The sequence below is a fragment of the Bubalus bubalis genome, chromosome 8, assembly GCF_019923935.1.
Source record: "Bubalus bubalis isolate 160015118507 breed Murrah chromosome 8, NDDB_SH_1, whole genome shotgun sequence".
Taxonomy (NCBI): domain Eukaryota; kingdom Metazoa; phylum Chordata; class Mammalia; order Artiodactyla; family Bovidae; genus Bubalus; species Bubalus bubalis.
The window spans coordinates 24,736,494-24,758,049 of record NC_059164.1 but is presented as its reverse complement, the minus strand read 5'-3'; the positions used below and the strand labels follow the sequence as shown (position 1 = coordinate 24,758,049).

General features: G+C 37.5%; 2 protein-coding genes across 4 annotated transcripts in view; one reads left to right on the top strand and one right to left on the bottom strand.

The window, feature by feature from the left end:
* Positions 1-1,944, top strand: part of ANKMY2 (ankyrin repeat and MYND domain containing 2) — a 39,085-nt gene extending 37,141 nt beyond the window's left edge. For both annotated transcript variants that reach the window (XM_006057039.4, XM_025290932.3), the window contains exon 10: positions 740-1,944. In XM_006057039.4, the coding sequence (XP_006057101.1) occupies positions 740-927 (188 nt within the window). In that variant the 3' untranslated portion in view covers positions 928-1,944. The remainder of the gene's footprint in view (positions 1-739) is intronic.
* A 6,774-nt stretch (positions 1,945-8,718) lies between these two features.
* Positions 8,719-21,556, bottom strand: part of LRRC72 (leucine rich repeat containing 72) — a 61,834-nt gene continuing 48,996 nt past the window's right edge. The window contains exons 6-9 of one of the 2 annotated variants that reach the window (XM_006057038.3): positions 18,285-18,374; positions 16,879-17,031; positions 9,912-9,939; positions 8,719-9,056 (exon numbers count right to left, since the gene is read on the bottom strand). In XM_006057038.3, coding sequence (XP_006057100.2) covers positions 8,891-9,056; positions 9,912-9,939; positions 16,879-17,031; positions 18,285-18,374 — 437 coding nt within the window. In that variant the 3' untranslated portion in view covers positions 8,719-8,890. The remainder of the gene's footprint in view (positions 9,057-9,911; positions 9,940-16,878; positions 17,032-18,284; positions 18,375-21,556) is intronic. The other variant, XM_025290937.2, reaches the window with a different exon arrangement.

The window sequence follows — 21,556 nt, the reverse complement described above, 5'->3', positions numbered from 1 at the left end:
ACACATTCCGGGAAGTGATAGGTTGCCAAAAGGTTACCTGGGTGATTCTGATACTAAGCTGCTCATCTCTATTCCTCAAAGGACCATGTCCCTTTGCCACCTGGTGGAGAAACATATTAATGGAAATAGATGATTTGTACAAGCCTCCATTCATACCAAATAAACTGGTATAAATAGATTATTAATAGAACAGTTAGGCTTTCTGACTGTCTTGCTTTCTTCTGTTTGCTGGACCAAACCTTTATATCCTGTGTGTTGAAAGCAGGGTATAACGGCTGGTCACATACTCAAGAAGCCATATGGGAGGGTTGTCAGTGGATGAGACCTCCTGGTTGTTAGACATCAGTCCATCCCACACACTATTCTACTCCTTTATTCTCCACAAATGTGCGATAGGCTTTATTATCCCCCACTTTATAAGGAGACAGCCTTGGATAGGCATTTACCTAACCAAGCATGTCAAGCTAATTCATGGCAAAGCTGTATTCAAATGTGGATTTTGCTTGTCTGCAATCCTGATTTCAAGGCCTGAGTTCAAATGCCAGTTCTCCTATTTTCACTGGCTGTGCAACTATGAGCAAGTTAACAAACCCCCTCTCTTCTCTGTTTCCCCATTTGTAAAAGAATAATGCTAAAAGAAAACTCCCCCTTGTGGTTGTTATGAGGATTAAATGATTTAATACACCAAAGCACATGGTAAGAGCCAGATGACTTTTTTTTTTCTTCTTCTTTTTATCAGATAGCAAACTTGATGTCAATTCTAATTGTGTTGGTGAAGAGCGGCCGGAGGAGGCTGAAACGAGAATCTGCCAAGAGAATGACAATCCTAAGGATTCTGAGGAAGGCGAGAAAGAATCTCTGCAGAGTGATGCTGGGCTGGAAGGCTTACAGGAGGCTGCCATAGGTCCGCAGGTGTCTGAGGAGTAAGGGCCAGAGCAAGTGTCCGAGCAAGCGCAGACAGTCCTCACCTGGCAGGTAGCTGGGAACTCACATGATTGCATCCTGCTTGGCTCCACACCTGCCTGGCACTGTGGCGGGATTCCACATTTCACAGAATACGTGCTTTCCAACAAGACCCTGTCTACCACGCCCTTCATACCGATTCTGTTCTATAATAGGACAGAGATTCCTGGAGAGAAAAACGTTTCTTCAAAATGCAGGAGAAACATTTCTATTCCCTTTCTGAGGCAGGCTTCCCAGCAGTTGTTCTCAAAGGAAAATAAATTTCCTTTTAAAAAAGAAATACATGTTCTTGGGAACAAAGAGGCAAGCAGAAGAGTTGTAGGAGAGAGGAGACTTTCAGGAAAAGAAAAATTTTATAGCCACAGAGATGGGTAGTTAGAATCATAACTTATATGTAAATAAAATGCTTTATATAAATAGCATTTATGGTAAAGTGCTACTTATTAAGATGCAATGAAATGAAGAAAAGCTACATGTTAAAGGAGCTCTGACATAGTTCAGCTAATTGTACTTTTCTATAGAATTTATCCTGAGCAGACTGAACTTTATGTAGTTCCTGCAGTGACATTTTATCTACAGTATTTGTACCTTCAGAAATGTCAAATCCCCCAGGAGGAACTGAGGTATAGCCACAGTTATCTCAGCATGTGCATTAAAAAAAGATGTTTGATGAAATTGTTGGTTAAACAAAGGCTAAACATACTGTGTCCACAGTTACTATAAAACTGATTTATGTGCCATTTTCCACTTGAAAGGCTGTGACCTTCCTATAAGCTTTTCACGGGGTTCTTCTTGTCCATGAAAGATTTGTCTGATTATATAACTTGTCTGATTTATAACTGTCCTTTATAGGCTGTGCTGGCATCAGTTTTTAGTGTCTGAGTATTTAAATCAAGCTAGAGTGAGATTTGAAGATAGTGCTGTGTTTCAAAGTTCCCTTGTGTTGATTGTAAAATAAATTGTGCCTACTAATAGAGCCAATTTAAATCTTTTTTCATAGTTTATTGCTGTTAGCGGGTGGCAAATGGTAAAGAAATATTAGAGAACTTAAAACATTTTAGGAAACACTGAAGAACACAGTAATAATTATTTTAATATTCACAATTGTAAATCAGTATGACAAGAATTCTCACCTCACTTCACTGATCAGATTCTTCTGCCTTGCTGCTTTTTCTCTTCCTTACACTCAGTTACTTTTCTCCCAGCCCCAACACGCACATCTTCTGTACACCCTGTACGATGCTGCTGTAGGAAGCCTTCTTGTGAGTAAAGCACTGTTTAGGGTTAAGTGGGTAGGAATTCAACAGGCAGATTTTTCCTGCACTTGTGAATCATGACAAGCCCCCCTTCTCTCACTGAAATCCCTCAATCTACACACAATGCTAAAAGTTTTATCTTTTACTAGAAAAATGGTCCTCTTAGGCCTTCCTCTTCCACAAGTAAATTTTTAACCCGAGTTCCCTGATTTTAATTATTTTTTGGGTATGTGGTATCATCATGGTCCCTGTTTTTGGATAGCGTGAAAGGTTATGAAAAAGCCAAAGGGAGTAGGAGAATCGAAATGTGGCAAGATAGAGGTGATTTTCTCTTTATCGAAATGAATGCTAATATGAGTCAGAACTCCAACACAGCTACAGCTGGCACTAATAGTAACTTTCCAGCTGGACAAAGAGGACTTCAGATATAAGCCATGTCAGTATCAAAAGTTCTGTAGATATATTTCAGGGAAGGGTTGGTTAGAAAATGGAATTTAAGAAAAATGAGGTTGGTTCTGATGGTACTCTCTTTGTCATAAATAACCAAAAATAGATGATTCCATTATAGCACCATCAAAACAGGTGGTCATCCAGCTACCCTTTCTTTTTTTTTTTTCACCATATTGAATTATTTTCAATATGCCATCAAGAAACTTTTCTCAAAAACAGGACCTAAAGGATTAGAATAGTCTTACTATTGTAGTGTCTTGTACTTAGAGCTGATATAATAAAATATTAAATTAGCCAATGGGTTATCCAAAACTTGGATTGTGCTGTTTGACCCAGTGGTGGCTTAGTTGCTAAATCGTGTCTGACTCTTGCAACCCAACGGACTGTAGCCCGCCAGGCTTCTCTGTCCTTGGGATTTCCCAGGCAAGAATACTGGAGTGAGTTGCCGTTTCCTTCTCCTAGGGCTCTTTCCAACCCTGGGATCAAACCTGGGTCTCCTGCATTGCAGGCAGATTCTTTACCAACTAGGTAATAATAATAGCTAACACTGAAAGCTACTTGTATCTTGAAGTTATTTTGTTTAATATTCACAACAACCCCATGAATTAGGCTTTATTTTTATCCCCTCACAGCACAGGTAAGTTAAAGTCTAAAAAGGCCCACTCAATCATCCAAAAGTCCAGAGTTGGAACTCAGCAAGGTCTGCAGTTTGACTACAACATTGTACACTCTTAATATGTTAGCATTGCTGTAGTTTCTCTGCAGACATGAGATAATAGTAGAGCTCTGTAGACAAGCCATTATTTTATAGGATGTGGTGGGTAACCCCTCAGCCCTTAAAAAGATGACTGATTTTAGCCATCCATCATGTTTATGAGTTTACTCGAGTTTTAATATTACTGGATATTAAACATAACAGAAATACTTGAAGTAGTTCTGCAGTGTTTTTATCTTCTCAGGACCATCTCCCCTGCTTCTGAAGCAAATCACTTCCCTTCTTGAGTGGGAGATAGATGTCTTCCTAGTCGCCCAGTTTTATAACCATCAGTAGTGACCTGTTTCCTTGGCCACAACGAGGCCCATCAGAGTACCTCTCAGCGATTTTACCTTCCCGAAGCCAAAGAGGGAGGGTTTTTGTTTGTTTCTCCCTTGGGATGATCATAAATTATAAGGATTCAGTTCAGAAGCTGACATGTGGAGGTACCTAGGAGAAAGCAGCCACTGAGTAGATACAGCTAAGAGAGGGAAACAAAGAGGGAAGGGTGTCGAATTCACTGGGCTCTGATATGGTCCACACTGGGTTTGCTTTGTTTGGTTATGTGAGCAGATTTCTCATCTGGCTTTCTATAAATCAAAAGCAAAGAACTATTAAGACCTCCTTGAAAAACTTAATGGGATCAAATTTCAAAAGTTAAATGTATATAAATATAATTAAAAGGAAAATGAAGGCACATGAAAGTTTTGAGATTAGATTCTCTTAGAAAAAGTACAAAGGCAGGTCAGGTTTTGGATCACAGTTACCATTTTGGTTGGAAAAGAAGCTACCACTACAAGGTGTTTTTGCGTCTCCTAATGTTTATTTTGGAAAAGCATATCTGTTTGCAGTTGTATAGAAATTAATAATGTTTATGTAAGCTGTGATAATATTAAAGCATCATTTGCATGGACAAAAAGCAAGATCTTAATTTCGTAAAAACAACTTTCTTCTTCCTGCTAAAAATGATTGAATACTTTAGCAGATAAACAGATTTTCCCTCCAGAAGGTGGCTCTAGCCTAGCTTCTATGTCCTTTAAAGACAAAATTCTAGTTTTATAAATCAATAAAGGTCTCTTTTTGAATGGTGATCTTAATTTGTCTGCGATGAATCAGGTAGCTATGTAATTGATCAGTTCAGGGCAGTGTAGCTAGCAAATTAATACACTTACATAAACCTACCTAATCTCAGGGATGATGCCAAATGACTAATTTTAAATGTGAAAAAATTGTCAGTTCCAAAAGAAACCATGAATGAATTCTTAGCGACTTTGGCATGAAGAAGGCCTTCTTAAATATGACACTAAACTCAGAAGCCACAAGTGAAACTAGTTCAGCTACATTTTTTAAAAAATCTGAACACTTCTGGGAAGATAGTGTATACATACTTTTCCTTATTCCTCCTCCTAAGTAAGACTGAAAACCCTGGACATTACATATAAAACAAACAGAAGAAGGCAGACGGGCTAGGCCTCTCAGGACCAGGCAATGATATTGGTTTTTTGTGTTTTCTTTCTGCCTCATATATCACAGATTTGAGGCAGAAGAAGCCCGTAACATGGAAACAACAATCAGAGGCAAAAATAAGCTCCAACAAACAAATGCCTGCTCTGTGGATTTTGGATTCAAAGCTGAAACACCAAAGCATACCTGAATTTCAAGTCTACCCCAGCCTACCCTACAAATTTTGGACTTGCCAGCCCCGCCTGCACCAATGGCATGAGGCAGTTCCTTAAAATAAATTGCTCTCTGTAAATATGCATGTACCCAGTTGATTCTGTATCTCTGAAGAACCCTAATAGACTGCATGTCCTAGTTTGAGCTACTAAAACAAGTTACCATGGGTTAGGGTGGTTTAAACAGCAAACATTTATTTCTCACAGTTCTGGAGGCTAAAAGTTCAAGATCTGGGTGCCAGCATGGTCAAGTTCTTGGTGAGTGTCTTCTTCCTGGTTTACAGAGGGCCACTGTACTGTGTCCTCACTAGCAGAAAGGGCATGCTAGCTCTCTGGCCTCTTACAAGCTTGCTAATCCTATTATTCATGAGGCTCCACGCTCATGACCTGATTGCCTCCCAAAGGCCTTACCTCCAAGTACCATCACACTGGGAATTAGATTTCAACGTGTTCATTTTGAATGAACACAAACATCAGTCTCTGATGCTAGGTATAGTTCCTAAGGGGCACAACTACTCTCGAACAACACAGGGGTTAGGGGTGCCCACCCTCCCAGAAATCCAAGTATAACTTTCCAGTCTGTCCTCCATATTTGTAGTTTCACATCTGTGAATTCAGCCAACTACACAGCATGTAGTACTGTGCTAGATGCTATTTATTGGAAAAAAATCTGCCCATAAGTGATTCTATGTAGATCAAACCCAAGTTGTTCAAGGGTCAACTGTAATAGATGACATATATTGAGCACTTTGAGAAAGCCACTCTACTTAACATGTTACATACATGATCTAGTATAATCCTTGCAACTCTCTGAAGTAACTTATTATTTTAAAGAATAGGAAATTAAAGCCTCTATAGAAATTAACTTGTCCAAGTAACATAGCTCGTAAGTGGAAGAACTAAACTAGATTGTCCAATTCCAGAGCCCTAGCTTAGAACCACAGCCCTCCACAAATCTGTGTATCAGGGTTTTCTCTTCCCCAGTTAAAACATCAAGTGATGGATCCTGAAATAAATGTGCTTCCTCTCGAACCCACTTCAATGGGTCTTTGTTTTTTGAAGCAAATAACTTAATTAAAGACTTTCTCAATTGTGTATTCCATTTTGGTAGAGTTTTAGATTATTTAGGTAAGGATCATGTATTTTATTTTGTCTTTTTCTCCAAATGGTATTTAATGTAATGTTTTCCTGTCGTGGAACTAATAAGCCTTCATTCCTGAACCAGAAGTACCCAGTATTGAGGAGTGCATTTTGAAACAAATCTTTTTCATATAAATGATATATATTTCCATTAGTTCTCTAAAACGATTAAGTAAAATTTGTTAGCCATATTTTTGCAGTTGGAATAAATTTTTATTCCTTTTTAGCGATTGTGGGATTAAAAATAACTTTTTTTTTTTTTTTTACTATTCTTTTAGTGTTTAACCTGAGTATTGCAATACCCCATCCTCCATTTACTGCAATCTAATTAAAAAGTAATACTGCTTGTGCAATTTATGAGCCATCTTAAATCTGAGTCAAAATACACCATTTCCATCCTGAAATAGATTGTTGCTCTGCCCACCCAACATTATTGGTTGGTGGGTCTCATGGTACTCACTTCATGATGAGTTCAGCTCAGGCTCCCAGTTCTAGAATGAATGCAGTGGCATTCCTCGAACTGATCAGTGACGAGCTCTCTGCTGCTTATGCTGTGACCCTTGAAGACCACACTGTAAGCCCTCTCAGCTTGCCAGAGGCTTTACAAGATACCGTTACTTACAACAAATACTTCTAACATTATGGATTAGGCTGGGTTATTGTGTTACTTGGGGCCTCCCAGGTGATTCAGCGGTAAAGAATCCACCTTGGCAATGCAAGAGACACAGGAGATGCGGTTTCAATCCCTGGGTTGGGAAGATCCCCTGGAGGAGGGCATGGCAACTCACTCCAGTATTCTTGCTTGGAAAATATCTTGGACAGAAGAGCTTGGCAGGCTACAGTCCATAAGGAAAGAGTCGGATATTACTGAGCGATTGAGCACACACACACACACATTGTATTAATTATCTATTACTCTATAGTAAATTATCCCAAAATTTATCAGCTTGGAGCTTCAGTAAGCATTATCTCATGAAGTTCCTGCAGGCCAAAAATAGAAGCAGCTTGATGGTGCAGTTCTGGCTTAGTCCTCAGGAGGGTGTTAGGAAGCTTTCAACCAGAGTTGCAGTCCTCTGAGGCTTAAATTGGATCTGCAAGACCCACTTGCAAGGTGATTAACTGGGTCTGGGGGAAGAATTGTAACTCACATAGTTGTCAGCAGAGGACTTAGTTTCCTTACTTACTTCTGGAAGTAGGTCTCAGTTCTTCACCACGTTGGTCTCTCCAGAGGACTGCGTAAGCGTCATGACAGCTGGCTTCCTGCAGGTTAAGTGAGAAGGAGAGAGGAAGAGAACATTTTGATTGTTCCTATGACGTCATCTTGGAAGCCACATGCCATCATTTTTGCCTTTATATCAGCCACTCATGAAACTCTTTTTCTTTGCCTCAGCTGTAACCTGCCAGCCACCATACCAGACTTTGCAGATTCTAGCTGTGCACAGAATCCTATGTGCCCAGAGGTAAAAGGAGGTCACAGATTCTTGGCGACGGTTCACTACGCCCTCTCGGGTTTTCCTCTCTTGCTTTTGATTTCAGCCCCACTTCTACAGAGTGTCTGTGGTACAGTGTGGTAATATCTAGGCACCATCAGGTAAGGGGACATGTTGCTCTGCTTTTTATAAGCTTTTATCTAGCTCTTGAGCTTAGCTGGAGAAGATCAGCAATATATTTTGAGTTACCTTACACGTCCAGTTTTGCGTCTCAGCACCAGGCAACTGCTGAAAACTTTTCTGTTTTCGCTTCCCTCTTATAGAGCGCTTCTGGGTAGGCCAACCACAGATCATAAGCTCACACCCAGAACTGATAAACTCCTCCAAAGGTGAGAGGGAAAGTCATACCCGTGTCATCATCATACAATAGAATACTATATGTATCAATGAGCACAACAAAGAATTATTGCTACTAAGAACAACATGTGTCCATTTTACAATGTTGAGTAAAAGAAGCCAGAAAAAATAATTCAGCTTCTATGATTCCATTTATATGCCTTTCAAAAACATTAATATATTGTTTAGAAATGATATTAATGTATATTAATATCTAATATATATGTTTAGAAACACAATACATGGTTTAGAAATCAGGATGATGTAGTAACTGGTCATTGGACTGGTAACAGGAATGAGGAGGTTTCTAGAGGACTGGCAATGTTCTATTTCTTGATCTAGGATGATAGTTACATGTACATGTTCATTTTTTTGAAAATTTGTTAAAACAATTTGCATATATTTCTATATCCATGTTTAACTTCAAAAGAAACTGAAGAGAAAATGTAGGAATTATTTTTCCTTGGTGTTTCTGTTTACATCCTAATGTTTCAAATAATGCCACAATACTTTGGCCCCCTCATACGAAGAGTTGACTCATTGGAAAAGACTCTGATGTTGGGAAGGATTGGGGGCAGGAGGAGAAGGGGACGACAGAGGATGAGATGGCTGGATGGCATCACCGACTCAATGGACGTGAGTTTGAGTGAACTCCAGGAGTTGGTGATGGACAGGGAGGCCTGGTGTGCTGTGATTCATGGGGTTGCAAAGAGTCGGACACAACTGAGTGACTGAACTGAACTGAACTGAAATAAAGAATATGCTAATCACAGAAAAGTTTAATATATAACTGAAAACTACTAAGATTTCTAGAAACCCCAGGGGCTATCTCAGTGTGATTGTAAGCATCTGGGCAGGTCCTGTGTCTTTCTCTTCAAGGTATTTTTCCTCTCGTGTTGGCACCGTGTCCCAGTTCAGAGAGGTAATAGCCATTGCCGATCGCTTCATGGACCTTACAAAAACAGCATCCTCTGGGTCATCAAACATAGTTCTGCAAAAATGGCAATTATGTCAGGAAAAAAATCAATTAGACCAAAACACATATTTAATTTAAAGGCATAGTGCCATATTTTTCTGTTATTTGTAGTATAGTACCACTGACAAGTAACTTTAGAGCCCTACTGACAAATGACTTTCAGGACAAGTAACACTGTTTTTATTGTATATTTTAAAAATACAATGGACATATTTGGGATCAGCTATAATAGATGTCAGTATAGATGTGACTATTCTTGCATTCACGTTTAAAGTCAGTGGTTAAATGAAATGATTAAAATATTTATAGCTATGATATGTATTAGTATCTTATATACATTTTATTGAAAAGTTATTATTTCTCTGCATTATGCTACATTTTATAAAAAGTGCTTGGAGATAATATTTTTCAAGACTGAACCAAAGAAAAAATTCCTTAGTGCAAAATGTAAAGAATGATGATTTTAAAAATTTATCAATATTCATAAATTAAGATTTTTTTCAGTTATGAACTATTTCTGTTAAAAATATTATCGTGCTCACTGAACATATTTGGGGAAAAAGTAAAAAAGAAGTAAGGACCTTCATTTTTAATATCAGGTTTAATTTTTTTCCTAACTTCGCCCTCCACCTCACTCCACCTCTTAATTTATTTTAGGTTATAATAATAATATTAAAAACCCTAAATATATCAAATATAAATATATAGCTTGAAATCATTTATCACAGGAAGACAGTGTGATTTTTCCTATCAAAGAGTTAGTCATTTTTTAAGTCATTAAAATTCATTTGGGTAAATAGGAATAATTTAGGAAACCACCACAATTATGAAATAACATGATAATAAAAGTAAAGTTTAAAAATCACTTACTTGTCTACATTATTTGCAAATGCAAAGTCTGAAAAAGAAATTCTAAATTAGTATTTCTCAAATGTTTATTCAGCATTTTAAAACAATGAAATAATGCTATAAAGGAAAAAGTCTAAAGCATATGTTTCTGGGTTTTGAGCAGTCTTTCAGATAAACAGTTCAGTTCATCAAAATTGCCATGATGCCTAACCCAAACTGAAATTTTCTCTCAGGTACAGAACCTTAGGTGTTTCTAATGTCTTGAGGCAAATTCTTTACTACAATACATGCCTCAAAACTGAGAACAAAGTGCTCTATCAATTTGGTTACCAATGGAATCCATGTGGGGATTTTTATAATGAAGATACTGAGTCTCATGTGCAGAAACAGAGCCTTTTTCTTTTTCAGATAGACACATGCATCTGTAAATGGACTAATAGACCAAATGTGGAAAAAATATTTAGGGCAGTTTAAGCCACTTGGATTCTTGGCATTAACTTCAAAGAAACAGAATAAACAAATCCTAGGTCATAAGAATCTACATCTTCCCTAGCTTTGGAGCTCAAAGGCTAGTCCTCAAAGCTTGGATTTCCTATGGTATCTTCTCGAGACTGTCCTTGCTTTGTTTATTCCTCTCCAGAGGCCCAGTGCCAGGCTAGTGATGGAATGTACCAACACCTGTTGGACCAGCAAAGCCCACAGTCTGAGCTCTTGCCAACCCACGGGCAGCAGGGGCACTGCCTTAGCAGAGGGGTTCATGGAATCGTTCCCATTACAAGTGGCTGGTGCAAGTGGCTGGTGCAAGTCTTCCATTTCTTTGCTGATCTCCCCAGACTCTGTCTACATTTTCAATTACAAAAAGCTCACATTTTGCTTATGATGAATATAAATAAGAAAACAGTAAAAAGTGAAATTCCCCTTTGACCTTTCCAGTTCCTCATATCAGTACTATCACTATTAAGTGTTTTGTATGTATGCTTCCAGCCTCCTGTGTGTGTATACATGTGCACTCACATACATATACAAAAAGATTTATTTGCTGACAGAATTCGAATTTTGTCATTACTCTGCATTATATTGGGCTTCCCTGGTGATTCAGTTGGTAAAGAAACTGCCTTCAGTGCAGGAGACCTGGGTTTGATCCCTGGGTTGGGAAGATCCCCTAGAGCAGGGAATGCATTATATTACTCAAAATGCATCTCTCTCTCTCTCTCTTTTTTTTTTTTTTTTGTATTCAAGATTTATCATGGAATGATTCTTTAATCCAATAGTTTGTATTGTAAGGATGTGCCATAAGTTAACTTTCTATGAGTGACCGTTTAGACTTTCTACTGTTTTTCTATTACAAAAAATGTTTCAATTAGCACTTTATACATATATCTGTTTGTGTGTGTGCAGATACTTCTGTAGTAGAGAGATTTCAAATTTAGTTGCTGTGTTGAATAGGTTGCATATTTTGTATGTGCATGGGTACTGTCACATTGCCATATGACCTTGCAAGAAAGTTGAACTAGTTTACACTCCCACCAATTATGTATGAGTTATGCTTTTGTCTCTCCTCCACTTCACCAGCCTTTCCAGTGTTTGCCTAACTGCAGGATGAAAATGGCATCTCATTGCTTTAATTTGCACTTACTTGCTCACTAGTGAGGCTGATTGTTGGATGTCACATTTATTTCCTTCTATAATGTCCACATCTTTTGTCACTAGTTTTCAAATTGATTTATAGGATCCTTTGATACAATGGGCATTAACTTTTGCCTATTGTATATACTGCAAATATTTCTTCCAGTTGTGTTTTTTAATTTTATTCCTGAGATTTGAAGAAATTTCAAGTTGTCCTTGTTCTCAAGCTATTTGGAATACAATTGATTTCTTTCTCAATTTAGGGTGAAGAGTAATAAAATCAAAATGTGGTGTTACAACTGCTCTATAAACATTTTCAAGTATAGTTTATTTCCAGTGAAAGAATATCATCCTCAATGTGCACATCACAGTAAGAACAAATACAGAAACTATAAAACTATAAGGCACAATTTTAAGAGCTTACATAGGGAGTTCTACTAAGTTCATTATAAATGTTTGGTTTGTGGAAAATGGAGATTGAGAGATTAATTAGGGCCATGCTGCCAATTTGGGGGAGGGTTATAGTCAACCTATCTATGAATTAAGAATGTGGATTAAGAAGAAAGATTTCAAATGCAATGAAATACTCTCTCTATCCTTTCTTCCCTAATTTTGTTTTTGGAGATTTGATATGAAAGAAATGTAAAGCTCTAAAGGTAGTAGTCAGTTATCCTCCTCACACTTGGAAAACACTCTATGTATGATAAACAGATGGGGGTGGTCTTATATTGCTAGTTAATAGGTGCATTGGTTGTCTCTAAGAGTGGGGATTTTCTATCCAGAGGTTCCTTTTCTACTACAGCATGGCTTATCCCCCCGCCCCCCCACTAATCCAGTAGCATTTAGTTTGAGTATTAGCTTTTACATGAACTAAAAGAAAAACCAAGTGGCTAACCAATAGAGCAGTCCAACTTACCATGCAGTTGTTATGTGTCAGATCAGGTGTTGCAATGGTTTGTGTAATAAGCATCCTGACAGCCAAAAGAAGATATCACCCGCTTTTTAAAAATCAGGAGGCTGAAGCAACGTCATGTCCAAAACAAAACATGTAATTACTAGCAGAGCTGGTGTTTAGATCCAGGAGAATCTGATCCTAAAACTTGTTTCTTGCCTCTACACTGGTTGTTCTCCTAATGGGAGTATGCATCAGAATCACCTGAAAGGCTTGTTAAAAAATAGCTTCCTGGGCATGTGCATCTGCAGTAAGTTACTAACTGATGCTGCTGCTGATTTGGGGGACTACACTTTGATAATCATTGCTCTACACTACCAGAGAAGGAAATGGCACCCCACTCCAGTACTCTTTCCTGGAGAATCCCATGGGCGGAGGAGCCTGGTAGGCTGCAGTCCATGGGGTCGCGAAGAGTCAGACACGACTGAGCGACTTCACTTTCACTTCTCACTTTCATGCATTGGAGAAGGAAATGGCAACCCACTCCAGCATTCTTGCCTGGAGAATCCCAGGGACGGGGGAGCCTGGCGGGCTGCCATCTATGGGGTTGCACAGAGTCGGACATGACTGAAGCAACTTAGCAGCAGCAGCAGCAGCAGCAGCAGCTCTACACTATAGCCTTCTGCATCCAGAACATGTCCTCCAGGTATTTTTCCTATTCTATGGGATATATAGAGGATTGAGGAATATGTCAAATTATACTCTGTGGAAACAATCATACAAATAGAGGCATTCTATAATGTAACTGGCCTGGTCCCTTCAAAAAGTCATGGGAAAACAATGGAGGCTGTTTTAAATGAAAAGAGACTGAGATAGTTGGATGGCATCACCAACTCAATGGACATGAGTCTGAGCAAACTCCAGAAGAAGTGAAGGACAGGGAACCATGGCATGCTGCAGTCCATGGGGTCGCAAAGAGTTGGATACAACTTATCGCCTAAACAACAATGAAGAACCACAACAACCAAACATAATTGTGAACCCTGACTGGATTCTGGTTTGGAAAAGCAGTTGTAGAAGTCATCTTGGAACAAGTGGGAAATTTGAATATGGATTATATATTAAATATATATATATAATTTCATGCAAATTTTCATGCAAAGATGGGCACAATAAAGGACAGAAGTGGTATGGACCTAACTGAAGCAGAAGATATTAAGAAGAAGGGGCAAGAATACACAGAAGAATACAAGAATACAAAAAAGATCTTCACGACCCAGATAATCACGATGGTTTGATCACTCACCTAGAGCCAGACATCCTGGAATGTGAAGTCAAGTGGGCCTTAGAAAGCATCATTATGAATAAAGCTAGTGGAGGTGATGGAATTCCAGTTGAGCTATTTCAAATCCTGAAAGATGATGCTGTGAAAGTGCTGCACTCAATATGCCAGCAAATTTGGAAAACTCAGCAGTGGCCACAGGACTGGAAAAGGTCAGTTTTCTTTCCAATCCCAAAGAAAGGCAATGCCAAAGAATGCTCAAACTACCGCACAATGGCACTCATCTCACACGCTAGTAAAGTAATGCTCAAAATTCTCCAAGCCAGGCTTCAGCAATATGTGAACCGTGAACTTCCTGATGTTCAAGCTGGTTTTAGAAAAGGCAGAGGAACCAGAGATCAAATTGCCAACATCCGCTGGATCATGGAAAAAGCAAGAGAGTTCCAAAAAAACTTTTTCTGCTTTATTGACTATGCCAAAGCCTTTGACTGTGTGGATCACAATAAACTGGAAAATTCTGGAAGAGATGGGAATACCAGACCACCTGACCTGCCTCTTGAGAAATCTGTATGCAGGTCAGGAAGCAACAGTTAGAACTGGACATGGAACAACAGACTGGTTCCAAATAGGAAAAGGAGTACCTCAAGATTGTATATTGTCACCCTGCTTATTTAACTTATATGCAGAGTACATCATGAGAAATGCTGGACTGGAAGAAACACAAGCTGGAATCAAGATTTCTGGGAGAAATCTCAATAACCTCAGATATGCAGATGACACCACCCTTATGGCAGAAAGTGAAGAGGAACTAAAAAGCCTCTTGACGAAAGTGAAAGTGGAGCGTGAAAAAGTTGGCTTAAAGCTCAACATTCAGAAAATGAAGATCATGGCATCTGGTCCCATCACTTCATGGGAAATAGATGGAGAAACAGTGGAAACAGTGTCAGACTTTATTTTTTTGGGGCTCCAAAATCACTGCAGATGGTGACTGCAGCCATGAAATTAAAAGACACTTACTCCTTGGAGGAAAGTTATGACCAACCTAGATAGCATATTCAAAAGCAGAGACATTACTTTGCCAACAAAGGTCCGTCTAGTCAAGGCTAAGGTTTTTCCTGTGGTCATGTATGGATGTGAGAGTTGGACTGTGAAGAAAGCTGAGCACCAAAGAATTGATGCTTTTGAACTGTGGTGTTGGAGAAGACTCTTGAGAGTCCCTTGGACTGCAAGGAGATCCAACCAGTCCAATCTGAAGGAGATCAGCCCTGGGTGTTCTTTGGAAGGAATGATGCTAAAGCTGAAACTCCAGTACTTTGGCCACCTCATGCAAAGAGTTGACTCATTGGAAAAGACTCTGATGCTGGGAGGGATTGGGGGCAGGAGGAGAAGGGGACGACAGAGGATGAGATGGCTGGATGGCATCACTGACTCGATGGACGTGAGTCTGAGTGAACTCCAGGAGTTGGTGACAGACAGGGAGGCCTGGCGTGCTGCGATTCATGGGGTCCCAAGGAGTCAGACACGACTGAGTGACTAAACTGAACTATATATTAAATAACATATAAGAATTAAATATAAATAAGTTGTTTTTCTTAGGTGTGATTATGGCATTGTGGCTTTATAGAAGAACGTCCTTATTTTTTAAATTTACAGGCCAAATTATTTAGGAAGGTAATTTCATTATGTCTGCTACTGAAGCATTTAAATGGTTCATCAATACTTGATATTTTTGAGTTTACATAAGAAGTAAAGCCTCATAGATGATGGTGAATATGGTAGAATATTAATTGTTGAATATACATGGACATGTATAAGTGTTTAATATTTTTTCAACCGTTTCTGTTGGAAAAACTTCATGATAAAAAACTGACTTTTCATTTTGATTTTGCCTCTTTTTTTTTATCTTGCTCATTCTTGAATAATAATTTAGCTGGTTGCAGAATTCTTGGTTGACTATTTTCCTTAGCATTTTAAAAGTATTAGATCACTGTCTTCTGATTTCCATAATTGCAGTTGAGGAGTGTGCTGTAAATCTATAAATTATTCTTTTGTAGGTAATCTACAATTTTCTCTCTATTTTAACTTCATTTTGCTTTTGGTGTGGATATTTATTGCTGTTTTATGTCTTTTATGTTTTTGAGTTAATTTTGTCTGGTGAATGAATCTAAGGATTTATAACATTTAACAAATTTGGAAAATTGCCAGCAATTACCATTTCAAACATTACCTTCAGCCCAATTTCTCTATTTTTCCCTGTGGGATTACAACATTTATTACTAAATTTATATAGGAAGTAAACATTATTTCCAAATGTCTCCTTATCACCTGCTTCTTTTTCTATGTTGCATTCTGGGTAATTTCTTCAAAACTGTTTTCCAATTTAATATTTTTTCCCTTTGTTTCTAAAGAATCTATTTGGTTATTATTCAAATATATGTTGTCTCATTGGCAAAATGTCATGAGGAAAAGGCTTTTTGTCTTTGCGCCATTTTTCATCTCCCCATGTGATACCTGATGGTACAATAACCACTTGGCAACCATAAAGCACATTAAGAATCACAGAACAAAAGACAGATGTATTCTCAAACACTGAAAACATCATTTAACTTTATACTAACCTTGGACACTGTTTGTTGTGTGAGTAAAGTAAAGCTCTATTTGCTTAAGTCACTGTAGTTGGATTTCTGTTACATACAAGAAAATTAAATTCCAACTAATGAATACATTACTGAAGATATTCAAGTTATACTTACATATGATCACATATGATCACAGTGTATGAGAGTACAACCAAATAACAATGTTTATTTCTGGATGCAGGAATTGCAATGATCTTTATTTATTTTTAATATTTTTCTATATTATCAAAAACTTATAGCCTTAATTCATGAAATTTTCCAGACTCATTGATAATAGTAGCAATTGCAGCTTATTCACTGAGCCCTTTATGCTGTGCTAGATATTGGGGTGTGGACTTCAGTGTGTTATCTCATTGTTATCACATTATCTTATTTAATTTAATATACACAAATGATGATGAAGGTTGCATACTTAATTAGGCTAATAAAATTAGAAAATATTTCAGTACATAAGTGCTTAGCTTACTGTAAATTGAAGTTATTATAATCAAATTAACCAAAAGCTTGTTGAGTTTTAATTTCATTGTTTTTTTTCTTTTTTCAAAATACCTGAAGGTACTCTCTGTGCTGGTTTTTGCTTAAATGGTGATTGAGGATCCCATGAGGCATCTACTTTTCCTCTGAATGCTATTGATTGAACAATATGAGCCTTTTTATGGTTAAAAAGTGTAATCATTGACCTTCTTTCCTTTTCTGTAACTTCTGACAAATGCAAAAAAGCAATGTTATTGCATGGCATTATATGCAGAGTGAGTCAAAAAATAGAATTCCTGTCAAAAATGGATTTGTCCTAACTACGTTGTATGTGAACATCCTGTCATAATCAATTTGTAAAAACTCTACCAAGCTAATTCTTTAACCTTACAAGCTCAATATATGTCCCTCATGTCACAGGGCACAGATCTATCTTATCTCATCCAGACATTCTAGTGCATCACCATGGATGATTGAAATTACAACTGTGCTACATCTCTTCTTTTCCTCAAGGCTATGAGGAAAAAGAAGAATAAACATATGGTTTTAATATATCCTCATTAAGAAGTTACTCAGTTACAAATGATTAAGAATGTTCACATCTGTGGAAAGGTAAGTAGGTAGGTAGGTAAATAGCACTTATGGGTAAAACAGACCTCAAAGAATGTAAAATATAATGCAGTGAGGTTGATTATTTTTTTTGTGGCTTATACAAATCAGACATACTAGTTTGTCTGCAATGTCTAAAAATATATCACAAAGAGGTTATGATTGATTACATGTTTTAGTATATATATATGCATATATACTTGCAGAATTTCAAAGAATATGACTTATTTATTTTTTAATATAAATTTATGTATTTTAATTGGAGGCTAATTACTTTACAATATTGTATTGGTTTTGCCATCCATCAACATGAATCCACCACGGGTGTACACGTGTTCCCCATCCTGAACCCCCCTCCCACCTCCCTCCCCGTACCATCCCTCTGGGTCATCCCAGTGCACCAGCCCTGAGCATCCTGTGTCATGCATCGAACCTGGACTGGCAATTTGTTTCACATATGAATATGACTTTTAGAATTTAAATAGGCTAAGCCTTAAGAGATTTAGTCCAATTGTCTCATTTTTGAAATAAAAAATTAAAAGAGTGCCAGGTGGTCAGTGAATGAGTATTCAATACATAACTGACAAAAAAATAAAAATTTAAAAAAGAATAAGGAAAAACATGTATTATTGACAAAGCTAGAATCAAAAGGAGATCTTTCTCCAGGCTCTGTTAGATGGTCTTTCTTATAAAGTGGTCAACAGACAAGCTCCTAAACTAGAGCAAACTTCATACAGCAAAAATTTCAATAATTGAAAAACTTTCATTTACAAAAACAGTTATTTTCAAAGATCAAAGATCATCAGCATTTTAAACCACTGAGTTATAAGACTGGCTCTCCAATATTTCTCTTCAAGAAGAAATGCTCTTACGATTTCGGTCAAGCAACTCGACTCCTGGAAGGTGGTAGATTATATATAGACGGTACAGGTTATACTGGCATAAAGGATTTTGGTAGAGAGCTGCAAAGAAAGAAGCCAAATTAAGATGTCAGATTTTGAAATCAGTTTCATTTAACACATTATATGAAAAATCGCAAGATTAATATAAAACATAAGTATATGTGAAGCCCTGCTTCACAGACTTTGGTTTCACCAAACACTTATCTATTCATTGCAGGACTTACTTTTTCTATCTGTTAAATTCATTCATTCAACAAATATTTTTGTAATGCTTACTAACTTTTAGGAACTGTGCTAGGTACTGAGGATGTATCTGTGACCCAAATCTGCCACAAATGGGAAATTTTTTAACATGTCCATAAATTAATCAGTAAAGGAAGAACTTAATATCAGCTCTAGAGGGTTCTGAGAAGATTGAAGGCAGGAGGAGAAGGGGACCAGAGAGGATGAGATAGTTGAATGGCATCATTGTCTCAGTGGACGTGAGTTTGAGCAAACGCTGGGAGATGGTGATGGACAGGGAAGCCTGGTGTGCTTCAGTCCATGGTGTTGCAGAGTCGGACATGACTGAGCAACTGAACAGCAATAAAAGAGGGTCCCTGCTGCTGCTCTTTATTAAAGGATTTGCTCATTTGGTTCTCTTCTTCCCCTCTCAAAGATCACATTGGTGTCTGTGAGGAGATGAGCTGAGATATGGTACACCATTTGAATAGAGTTTTCTTTCTTGGCTTCCCACCATTGTGCCTAGTTCGGAATATGTAAAGCCAGTAGCAGCTCAGGTCTCAGCAGGAGCAGAGGTGAACAGATGCTGGTTTTGCACCCTGCATACCTCTGGCCAGGCACGGGGGCTTCGGATTTCCTTGTGTGGAGGTGCTAGGATACGTGAAGAACCATGCTTGCTAATCCAGTTGCTGGAGGTGGGAGGCATGCTAATGCAGAAGAACTCCTGGCATTTCTCTCATGACATCCCTTAGGCATCAGAAGATTGAAAAAATGCATCAACATTTAAAAAATCTTCAACTGGAAGTTGTATTTTATTTTCCAGAGAAAAGGTAGAATATTTTCCCTCTCCTTCTTTAGATAATATTAAGCAGGGTTATTTCAATACAGTCTTTTATAATTTTCACTTGGATATCTTTAGCTATTGGATTCTGCCTACATGGAATTTCTAGAAACTATTTCTGGAAAATATACCTAGTGAGGAGAACCACTAGATGGCAGTAACAGAAAGAGCTCCAGCTATTGTACAAATATCACTCAACAAAAAGAGGCTCATTTAATGTACATTTAGCTGTAGCATTTGACTATTTATAGAATACTAGGTTTGATAAAAGCATGAAAGTATTAAGCACTGGAAACCCAGGAAAAAACTGATTAATATTTATAAAGAAGAGTTTGCAACATAAAGAAGACAGGGGCAGAGGGCATGCTTGAAAAACAAACTGTTTAGATAAAAACTGAAGAAGCTAATTATCTGCATGCTTTTTTCTGCAGGAAATAAAACATTCTGATATTTGTTGTATAAACACTAACTTTTCCGGCTAATAAAATCGTTATATATAGCTATTCCCTGTGGAAAACATGAGCTTTAGAGGGACTTAAAGCAGGCAATGGAAGACACCTGGTGCATAATAAACAAAAGTTATATGAGGAAAGGCATAAAAGAAAATGTAGAGCCAGGGGCAACAAGAAAATTTAAAAAAAAAGGAAATATGTATATATTGGGGGAAACTAGAGGAAAAATAAAATGGATATTTTTCAAGATTTCTTAAGTGACAAAACTGGTTTGAATTTTAATCTTAAAAGACAAGGAATTTAACATAAAATAATTATAAAAATAGGATGGGGAATAGAATGGATGTATATTAAACCAGTAATAAGGACAGATTTAAAAAGATCCACAGCGATCATGCATTGTAGTTTGAGCCAGAAAAAGAAGAAGACGATCACCTTCAAGAATATAAAAGCAAAGCACTGTTGTTTTTAATGAGAGTTTAGGAGGAAAAATTCACACGCACTATTGTGCATAAGGCTGCTCCGTGGTTACTGACTTGGAGAATCACATCCGACACCTCATAACCCTGTCCTCCATTGTAGCAGCTAGGAGCAGAGTCTGCCTTTGCATGTGATGTTAGTGGAAAATGCACAAGCATCTTACAATGACGTTTACTTTGGGGATACCCTTCTTAGTCTGTTTTCCCTCTGAGAACATTACTATTTAATTCCTTCTCTTGGTTTTCTTCCTAGTGCTTGGTTAACTAACTTCTTTATGTATTGTAATACTTCTGGCTTTTGCTAAACAAATCACCAGATTTGGATCTACTATTATTACTTATTAAAAAGGTATCATAATACTAAAAGCTCGTGCTTATTGTGGTTCAACATTCGTCTCATCATAAAATCTAAGTGGTAGCAAGTCAGAAAACTGGTCTATTATTCTCAGTCTGTAAGTTAACTTTAAAAAATAGAATTAAATAATTTTAAATTATTCTGTTTTTATTATTCACTTTTTTTCTTACTCAAATTTTAGAAGGAAGCAATCTTATTTTTAATTCTTTTTTCCCCTCCATACTATCAAGCATTAAATATTTTGGATTTATGAGTTTTGGACTGATGCTACTAAAATTACCATAAATAAAGTTTCTAAGATATGATATCAGTTTCCTGTGTCTGAAAGTTCTGAAAGCCTTCTATGATGTATGGGCACATTCTTTCAGGAACTATGAAGTGAAATTGCTTACACTTTCACTTTCAATAGGTTAATACTATTTAATCCACCTTTCCTTTAGGCTTCTTATAGAGTACACCTTGATGGCGCCAGCACTGTCTTGCTTATCTTAATTTGGGATTCTGAGTGTAAGCAATTTACATCTACCCAATAATATATCAAAATGTTTCTACTACTTTACTGCACAAGCTTGAGCTCCATGAGTCACATGTGTGAAGCTATTTATGGAAACAGAAGAGGAAAAAAAAATTTATCTAAATAATTAGCACCAGTTAATTTTTATTAACTTTTAAAGCAAAATGTAAAATCCCATTTAAATGAACCTGAATGTTTTTAAGATCATCTTTGAAGAAAGCTGATGTAATTAATAATGTGTCAGCATGTTCATTTTAATAGATGAGGAAATGATATAGAGAAAAGCAGTTAAAAGCAGTTCCATCTGTGCCTGTACAGAGAAGCCTGTGGAAGGAAGCTTGCTGCTGCTGCTAAGTCGCTTCAGTCGTGTCAGACTCTG